Source organism: Berghia stephanieae, chromosome 6, assembly GCF_034508935.2.
Source record: "Berghia stephanieae isolate SIO BIC M18660-M18661 chromosome 6, UCSD_Bste_1.3, whole genome shotgun sequence".
NCBI lineage: Eukaryota > Metazoa > Mollusca > Gastropoda > Nudibranchia > Aeolidiidae > Berghia > Berghia stephanieae.
This window is the reverse complement of record NC_088365.1, coordinates 49,358,082-49,368,081: the sequence shown is the minus strand read 5'-3', so window position 1 is coordinate 49,368,081 and position 10,000 is coordinate 49,358,082. Positions and strand designations below refer to the sequence as shown.

The 10,000-nt window shown below is 37.8% G+C and overlaps 1 protein-coding gene across 6 annotated transcripts in view; it reads right to left on the bottom strand.

Annotated features, from left to right (window-relative positions):
• The window catches only part of LOC144975184 (protein Wnt-5a-like), a 120,032-nt gene that overhangs the window by 29,190 nt on the left and 80,842 nt on the right, over positions 1-10,000 (bottom strand). For all 6 annotated transcript variants that reach the window (XR_013645879.1, XR_013645878.1, XM_078918997.1 and 3 more), the window contains exons 3-4: positions 7,277-7,453; positions 2,930-3,186 (exon numbers count right to left, since the gene is read on the bottom strand). Coding sequence is in view for 4 of the 6 variants with exons in the window: in XM_078918997.1 (XP_078775123.1) it covers positions 2,930-3,186; positions 7,277-7,413 (394 nt within the window). In the remaining 2 variants the exon portion in view is untranslated. The remainder of the gene's footprint in view (positions 1-2,929; positions 3,187-7,276; positions 7,454-10,000) is intronic.

Sequence of the window (10,000 nt, the reverse complement as noted above, 5' to 3'; positions counted from 1 at the left end):
TTATGCACTCAGTTTTACTAAAAGAATAAACTTATCCTAATCACAATGATAAGTTTGAATACATAATATTATCATATTGAGAGAAGTAAAGATAGAGCGGAGAGGAGAGGTTGGAGAGAGAGAGAGAGAGAGAGAGAGAGAGAGAGAGAATGCTTAGTATTACTAAACATAGACTTATCTCGTGATATCCTGATCCCAATGATAAGCTTGAATACATATTATAATTGATAGAAATACAGATAGACCGGAGGAGAGGAGAAGAGAGAGAGAGAGAGAGAGAGAGAGAGAGAGAGAGGGGGGGGGAGGGAGGGAAGAAAGAAGGAAAAGTGAGTGTGAGAGACAGAGAGAGAGAGAGAGAGAGAGAGAGAGAGGGAAGGAGGGAGAGAGAGAGAGAGAGGATGCGCTCAGATTTACTAAACAAAGACTTATCTCATGATATCCTGATCCCAATGATAAGCTTGAATACATATTATAATTGAGAGAAATACAGATAGACCGGAGGAGAGGAGAGGAGAGAGAGAGAGAATAGAGAGAGAGAGAGAGAGCGAAAGAGAGAGATAGAGAGAGAGAGAGAGAGAAAGAACACGGAAAAAACCTTGAAAAAAAAACAAGACAAACAAACAAACAAAACAAAAGAAAAAAAAAAACAATCACAAACAAATTCAAAATCGTGAAACAAACAAAGAAAATTGTCCTGTGTTGGAGTCGATTGTACAGCGTCCTTCTCGCGGCCAGGCGGAGGTGCCGTAACAGTCTGGTCGTAGGTTCAACTCACCATCGCCGAAGAAAAAAAAAGTTGTTATTATCTTTATTGTCTTCTGGCATTTTTAGTTATCTACTCACTTTATGTCTTATTATCTACATAAACGCCTGTACCACTTGCGCAGTGGATATTTGTTTAGGAAGCCCATCGTTTTATGGGGAGAGGAGGGAGAGAGGGGAGTCAAGGGATTCTAGACTAGTTATCTATTTATCCGTAATTTCATCAGTCTATCCGTCAATAATTCCTCCCAATCAGACCTCAATCAATTCCAACCCTCCATTCACCCCCCCCCCCCCTTCCCCCACTCCCCAAAATCACCCACCCGCTTGCTGTCATCATTCGCCCCCCCCCCCCCCCCCCCCCTTTCCCCAAATCGTTTCCTTATAATCGTGTTACCTGTCATAGCCGATAATCTCCCTCATCTATCAAAATATACATACACACGTCTGCACATACAAATAGCTGCATTGACACACACACACACACACACACACACACACACACATGCACGCACACACATTATACACACACAAACACAGATAGATAGATAGATAGATAGATAGATAGATAGATAGATAGATAGATAGATAGATAGATAGATAGATAGATAGATAGATAGAGAGAGAGAGGGAAGGGGGAGGGAGGAAGTAAGAGACAACTAACTTTAAGTCAATAAAATAAAGTTCAGATGGCATAGAGATTTTTTAAACGTTCAGTTTTGCAGATGAATATTTATTTCCCTACACACGCTCAACACACCCCTTCGGATCGGAAGGTCGTGGGTTCGAGTTCCGCTCTGAGCGGCTCAAAACTGAGTCCTTGGAAAAGGCTCTTCACTCACATTCTCTCTCCGAACTCGGGTGTAAAATGAGTACCTGGCCGTTATCAGCATTGTCTTTGTCCGAAAAAAAAAATTGTAATACTGCCTAACAGGCGCCATGTTTCGTCCTCCATGTTAAATATTGCTGTTGGTTAGGGACCCATTGTAAAGCGCTTTGAGAGATGCTCAAGTTTTATTTTATACAAAAATAGGACTTCAAGTGATTAAAAAAAAAAACTCTCCTCCTTCCAACACACACGCACACACACACAAACACACACACACACACACACGCACACACACACACATATATTTCTCCAGCCCATTAGAGATTTATTATTAGAAGGCGGCCCTCACCCCAATCATAATAACCAGATCAAACACATACCAAAGTTGTTCCCCTAAGGCATGGACGGATGGACAGATTAAGAAAGGACACAAATGAACTTCTCTAACGTCGTTTAGCGGTCCCCAAGGTTTTGGATGGGCGGAAAGGGATTGTCACCCGAATGTTCAACATACTCAAATTACATCTGGGTAGCGCTGTGGTCAGTGCATCAGCTCGCCGATCTCTCTCTCTCTCTCTCTCTCTCTCTCTCTCTCTCTCTCAATCTCTCTCTCTCTCTACCTCTTTCTCTCTCTATCTCTGTATCCCCCCCTCTCTCCCTATATCTCTCTATCTCTATATCTCTCTATATCTCTATTTCTATCTCACTATATCTCTCTTTATCTATATATCTCTATCCCTCTCTATCTCTCTATATATATATCTCTCTCTATCTCTACATCTCTCTATCTCTATCTCTCTTTCTCTCTATATATATCTATCTTTTCTCTCTATCTCTCTCTTTCTCTCTCTGTCTCTATCTCTCTCTATCGCCATCTCTCTCAATCTTTCTCTGTATACCTGTCTCTCTATCTCTAAAGTGAAGAAAGCGAAGAGAGAGAGAGAGAGAGAGAGAGAGAGAGAGAGAGAGAGGGGGGGCGGATAGACAGATAGATAGATAAATTGATAGATAGATAGACAGATAGATAGATAGATAAATAGATAGATAGATAGGTAGATAGATAGATAGATAGATAGATGGATAGATAGATGGTTGTATATATATATATATATATATATATATATATATATATATATATATATATACATATATATATATATATATATATATATATATACAACAATATATATACAGATAGATTGCTAGATAGACTGATTGATTGATTGATAGATAGATAGATATATGGATAGATAGATAGATAGATAGATAGAGAGAGAGAGAGAGAGAGAGAGAGAGAGAGAGAGAGAGAAAGAAAGAGAGAGTTATTGATATACCCACCTATACTTATAACAGGCCCGAATACAGACGAATCTCTGACTGTGCTGCAGTTCCATCGCCTCATCCTGAACTGCCACTGACACTCTCGGATGCCAAACTTGGCCCCTCGTCCTATGGAGGGCATGTGATCATGGTACCTCTGGCAGAACCTCTTCTGGCCCGCCGAGAGTCCCTTCAGCTGTGTACAGATGGGTTGCGTTCCTAGGATGTAGAGCTGGGGGTTGTTCCAGGACTCAAACCCATGGACTCCAAGTTGCCTTAAATGAATATTCTTATTATTGTTATCATCATCATCATCATCATCATCATTATTATTATTATTATTATTATTATTATTATTATTATTATTATTATTATTATTATTATTATTATTATTATTATTATTATTATCGTCATCATTATCATCATCATCATTGTCATTAATATTGTTATCATAATTAATATCATCATATCATTTTGGCCAGAAAACTCGTCCTTCAAATACCAATCGATTAAAATGACCGCCATCTTGTCAAAATTCTCAAACCTTGCATGGAGTTCAAGGACGTCTTCAAGTAAGTTCAAGGTTTGAGAGTTTTTGATAAGGTGAGTTTCAAATCTGTTTCTGGCGGGAAATAATAATAATATAATATCGCCTAAAAGGCGTCAAGTCTCTTCCTATATTATGTTCAGTGTTAGTGTTGGAGCCGTAGTTAAGCGCTTTGCGCACGTTTGGTGGATCTTGCGCTATATAAGTGTTCAGGTTTTGTTTGTTCTTTGTGTTTTTTAGATACTGCAATAGGCGTTTAATTTTATTTTTTTTAAATTGAGATTTTATATAGCACAATATCCACTAAATGTCCTCAAATCGCTTTACAAGGGGTCCGTGGCCAACTGCAACATTTTACAAGTAGTACGGGACATGACGCCTGTTAGGCGATATTACAATTTTTACCGGACAGAGACAACGCTGTTAACGAGCAGGTACTCATTTTACACCTGAAAACGGTGAGAGAATGTGAGTAAAGAGTCTTCTCTCCAAGGACTCAACTATGCGCCGAGCGAGGATCGAACCCAGGACCTTCCGATCCGAAACCTATTATCACACCACTAGACCACATAACCGTACATTTGTATACCTAGTTGAATGATCGTGCGTTTCTTGGTGGTCTTCTTACAACATTACGATAATCTCAAGGATTTAATTATTTTTTTTCGTTTCATCGGCGCTCATTTGCAGCCAATGCGTGTTTTGTCTTCGCCGCTAAGTTCCAGACCGGATATTCAATGACTTGTTTTGCTATAATATATGATGTGGGTTATGTTCATGATTTGTTAGGAAGCATTTTACCCCATAGGCCATGATTGCATTGTTGTATCTCTCTGTAGTTCCATCAGATTCAATACATTTCTCCCACTCTCTCGTTCCCCCTCCTCCTCTTTCTCCTTTTCATTATCTCCCTCCTCCTCATCATTCCTTCTCCTCCTCCTCCACCACCACCTCCTCCTCCTCCTCCTCCTCCTCCTCCTCCTCCTCCTCCTCCTCCTCCTCCTTCTTCTTCTTCTTCTTCTTCTTCTTCTTCTTCTTCTTCTTCTTCTTCTCCTCTACCTCCTCCTCCTCCTCTTCTTCCCGACCCATTCCCACCTCCCTCCACCCCCCTCCACCCCACCCCACCCCCCCCACCTCTAATCATCCCATTCAATATCCATCACCGCCCCCCCCCCCCCCCCCCCCCCCCCCCATCCCTTTTACCTTTCTTCTTCCCTACTTTCCTTAATTACTTTTCTGACCTAATCTAACATCATTACCAACCTAAATAAATTAAATGATATATTATAGTATTAACCTTACCAAGACGATGACATAGCCCAGGAAAATAGTTAAAAAAAAAAAAAACAAGAACAGAAGCCCACTATATCCCCAGACATTCACAAGAAGACCCATTACCTAATGAAGATGTGGTAGGAGCTTTAACTCACTCAACCCTAACACCGACTATATCCGTAGTTTACCGGGTTACTTTTACCCCATGTTACATTTTTCTGAGACAAATTATAGGCGTAGTATTAAAGCTAATGTTTTTAGTTTTTACATGTTGAATAAAACTATCTATGTACATGCACATTTTTAATACATATTTTCCAATTTTGAAAAGTAGCAAAAATATCTAGGATTATGAGAGTTAACCTAAACTGCCGTACTCTTGAAAAAAGACTTCTTTGAAAATTTGGCCAGAAAACTAACTGGTCCTTCAAATATCGATCGATTTAAATGACCCTCATCTCGGCAAAAACGTTCAAACCTGGTACCTCGCCGAGGTCTTCATTAAAGTCCCAGGTTATTATTTTTTTCCAAGACGAGGGTCGTTTAAATCGATTGATATTTGAAAGACGAGTTTTCTGGCCAAATTCTTAAATACAAACATGTCTTTCCAGAGTACCGCAGTTTACTGGTTAAAGAACCTGCTTCAAAACTCATCTCTCTTTCGTTCACCTTGTTCTTTCCCCGTTCTCCCTGTTCACTTATTTATTATATATACTTTCCCCCCTTTTATTTTTGGTTTTTCTTCAACCGATTTTGGCACGGCGCTCTGTCAATGAAATATATAAAGAAGACAACTCTCGTTCTCGTTCTCTCCGCGTTTATTTCCCTTCTTGTTTACATAACGGCGGTTTTAAATTCTCTCCCCTTTTAGCGCGTTGATTTACGGTCTCTTTATAGTTTACCTGAGAGGAGGTGGTAGGTAAGAGTTAAGTAAGCGACGACTACTATACCAGACCTACCGACTACTACGAACAAATAGTAAAAATACGAATTTTTGGCTTCAACAGCAGAAAGACATAGGCATTTTTGATTCAATACAATGTGTTAAAAGGGAAACATTGGTGCCACAAAGCATCAATTCAGGGTTTTGAAGACAGATTTAAATCTGATAAGGGTAAAATATTTATTTGTAAAGTTAATTATAGTAACTTCTATTTCTTCCCTCTGAAATCTACGAATTTTTAACATTCCAAGTTGGCAGGTCTGCTATACTGCAAGTGGCTCGATGAGATGGATGGACTTAGGTGAAATGAAGTTGGTGTCTGTCTGCATGCTAGCTAGCGACATGAGTAGAATTATTGTAAAAGTGTGAGTGAGTGAGTGATTTTTTAATGGTAATTATTTTATTTTTTTAAGGAGTCAAAGTGGGAAAAAACGGCTTATAATGGTGATGATGATGGCGATGATGATGATGGAGATGGTGAGACAGTGATGATGATGATGATGATGATGATGATGATGGTGGTGATGGTGGTGGTGGTGGTGGTTTAGGTGGTGATGGTGATGATGGTAATGATGATGATGATGATGATGATGATGATGATGATGATGATGATTATGATTATGATAAATCACGTGTTAAACATCTTAATATGATATATTATCTTGACATTGAAATAACCCGTCCGATGTTCTTTTCCTAAAGTGTGGAAAGGGTGAAAACTATCAAATGGTATGACTTTACCATATTTGTCTAATAATTTTCAATCTGGGGGTGGGGTGGGGGGGGGGGATCAAATTGTGGGACTGGTCTTGGTTACCCCAATTCTAACTAAATTATATCAATCAGACTATACAAGTTAATATAAAGGTGACACACTATTTTGTATATTGGATTGTGTTTAATCTGGCTGGCGGGTGTTGTGAGTAATTTACATAAACGTATAGCATTCATAAAATTTTCAGCATAATGAAAATGAATTCTGTTTTTATTTATTTATTTATTTATTTTTTGTTGGTTTTGTTGTTGTTGGTTGTTTATTTGTTGTTTGTGTGTGTATGTATGTGTGTGTGTGTGTGTGTTTGTTTTGTTTTTTCGTTGTTTTTCATATCCCGTGACATGGTGAACGTTATGTTAAAGACACGAGCTGATCAAGGTAACAAATTAATCAGAGATGTCAACATTGAAACAATAAATGTCTTTAGAACGCGGGTTGTCGTTCGTACCTTATGTCATTTATAATCAATTTGAGGCGTTTAACTTTAACACTTTATTTCATCGTGCCCATTTGTAGTTTGTTGTAGGTTCTCTCGATAGCTCAGTTGGTAGAGCACTCAACATCACAAGCGGTTGTGTATGCTTTAGATTGCTGTCACAATGTCATGACTCTTGTCTTTCTTTATGATTTTGTGCTTATTATTATTATTATTATTATTATTATTATTATTATTATTATTATTATTATTATTATTATTATTATTATTATTATTATTATTAATAATATTACATCATTATTATTATTATTATCATCACCATCATCACCATCATCATCATCATCATCATCATCATCATCATCATCATCAATATTATTAAAATTGCTTACCACCACGTATCCAGGCCAAACGCCGTCGATATCTCTGAAGCAAGGAGCACCAGTAGTAACGGCCAACAACACCACCACCACCAGGACGGCGCCACTGTGCGCCTAGCCTTCCGCCGCCACCTACGCGACCCGTCCATCCTATTAGGTTGGCATCATAACACTCTATCACACCGTGACCTGGGGATGGGAAGAATAAATAAATAAATAAATCATTAAATAAATAAATGAATACTTTTAAGAAATAATCACAAATTAAAAAAAATAAAAATTAATAAAGAGATAAATAAATAAGTAGATAAATAAATATAATAAGTAAACAAAATAAATAGAAAAATAATTATATAAATAAATAAATAATAAATTTTAAAAAAGTAAATAAAGTTCCCCTTATTCATACTATAGGGGAAAATTGTCTCTAGGGTCTATTCCAATGGAAGATCGAAATAACCAAGGCGTGAGCCGCAGTGCAGCGCCGCAAATTGAGCTAGGACGAGGCGACTTGCTCAAAGCCACACAACGCAGCGGCGGGTGATCGAACTCGGTACCTTTCGGGTACGAAGTGAAGACCATGCCGCTGAACCACGCTGCCCCTTTTTAAAAATGTTACTTTAAAAAAAAAAAAAAACTCAAGAAGAAGAAGAGACAAAATAAAACAACCTTTAAATCGTGGACGCCATTCATAGCTATTGATAGAAAATCACAGCACTTAAAACGTTAATGGCCGTACTCAGGAAAGAAAGACAAGTATTTAAAAATTTGTCCAGAAAACTCATCCTTCAAATAAATCGATCGATTTACATGACCCTCATTTTAACTCACTCAATCCTAGAGATTTTTGCTACTTTTTAAAATGGGAAAAAAAAGTGTTAAAAATGAGCATGTACATAGATATTTTTTTATTCAACTATCATTAACATGTAAAAACTAAAAACATTAGCTTTGATACTACGCCTATAATTTGTCTCTGAAAAATGTAATATAAATAGGCACGGGGAAAAGTAACCCCGGGTATACTACGGATATAGTCGGTGTTAGGGTTGAGTGAGTTAACAAAAATTCTCAAACCTGGAATTTCGCGAGGTCTCGGGTTAGAGAAAATTTTGCCAAGAGGAGGGTCATTTAAATCGATCGATATTTTGATTACAAATTTTCTGGACACATTTTTAAATACGTGTCTTTCAAGAGTAAGACAGTAAATTTTAATATTAAACTCCCTCCTTACGATATGTTTTTTTTCAACTGAAATGTCATACCGTGCCAACACAAAAATAAGGATAAGTATTGAAATGTAAACTTCAATTTAATTCATTAAACGAAGATAGATATTGTGGACGTTTCGGTTTTCCTTATTATCAACAAAACACGATGAATGAAAAACAGTAAGGAATATAATGTGTGGATCAACCTCTTTGAGCACGTTTAGTGGATTTTGCGCTATATAAAACCCAAATAAATCAAAGAAAAATACCAATATCAAAACAAAACATAACGGATCACCCCCCCCCCCCCTTCCACTCATTTTTCCTACAAAAAAAAAAAAAAACAAAAAAAAGGAAGACGACAAACAAACCTACAAAATAACAAAACAAAAGAAAACTCAAGTCTCGCCGGCAATGGATTAAAACTGTCCGATGTAAGCCGTACGTAGTAAGGACGTCTTTATTTTGGTATCCTGTAAGTATTTTACTTGATACAACACCCCCCCCCCCCCCCCAAAAAAAAAAAAAATAAAAAATAAAAATAAAAAGATTAAACCTACAAAATTACAAAAGAAAAGGAAACTCAAGTCTCGTCGGTACTGGATTAAAACTATCCGTAAGACGTACGTACTAAGGACGTGTTTATTTTGGTATATGGTAAGTATTTTACTTGACACAAAACACATACAGACACACACGTCATACGTCACGTGACTGTAATGCGTTCCTGGAGGAAGAGTATCCAAGGAATCAAAACAAGACAAACGTATACCACATATCCATGGAATGTTTGTTTGTTTGTTTGCAGTGAGTCTGTGTGAGCGTGAAGATAAGTGTGTGTGTGTGTGTGTGTGTTTGTGTGTGAGAGAGAGAGAGAGAGAGAGAGAACGTGAGAGAGAGAATGAAAATGAGAAATAGAGATAGAGATAGAGAGAGAGAGAGAGCGAGAGAGAGAGAGAGAATGAGATAATGAGAGAGAGAAGAGAGAGATTGAGAGCGAGAGAGAGTGAGAGTGAGAGAGTGAGTGAGAAAGTGAGAGAAAGAGAGAGCGTGAGAGTGAGTGAGAAAGTGAGAGAAAGAGAGAGCGTGAGAGGGAGAGAGAGAGAGAGAGAGATGAAGAGATATAGATGGAGAGAGAGAGAGAGAGAGAGAGAGAGAGAGAGAGAGATGTTTTCATACGATTCATTTCTTTCAGATGTAATGTCAACCAAATTCTTGCCCTGTGTAAAATCAGTGAACGCTCCGTATTCAAGATGAACTCGCTTTCCTATCATGTTCGGGTATTATATGTATTTTTCAAGTTTCCGATTAGACCAGGTGTAATAGTAAAAAGGAAGAGCATTAGTCAAATAAACAACCGATTTCCACTTCTCATCTCATTTTTTAAAAATCTTGGATTTTTATTCTAGTCCTAGAATGCCCGTCAATCCAGCAGTAATTGTTTAGTAAGATATTCTTTAAAACTACGATGTACAAGCATCCCACAACAGAGGCCACTCGTAATTGTTTCCTTTCATTCTCCATT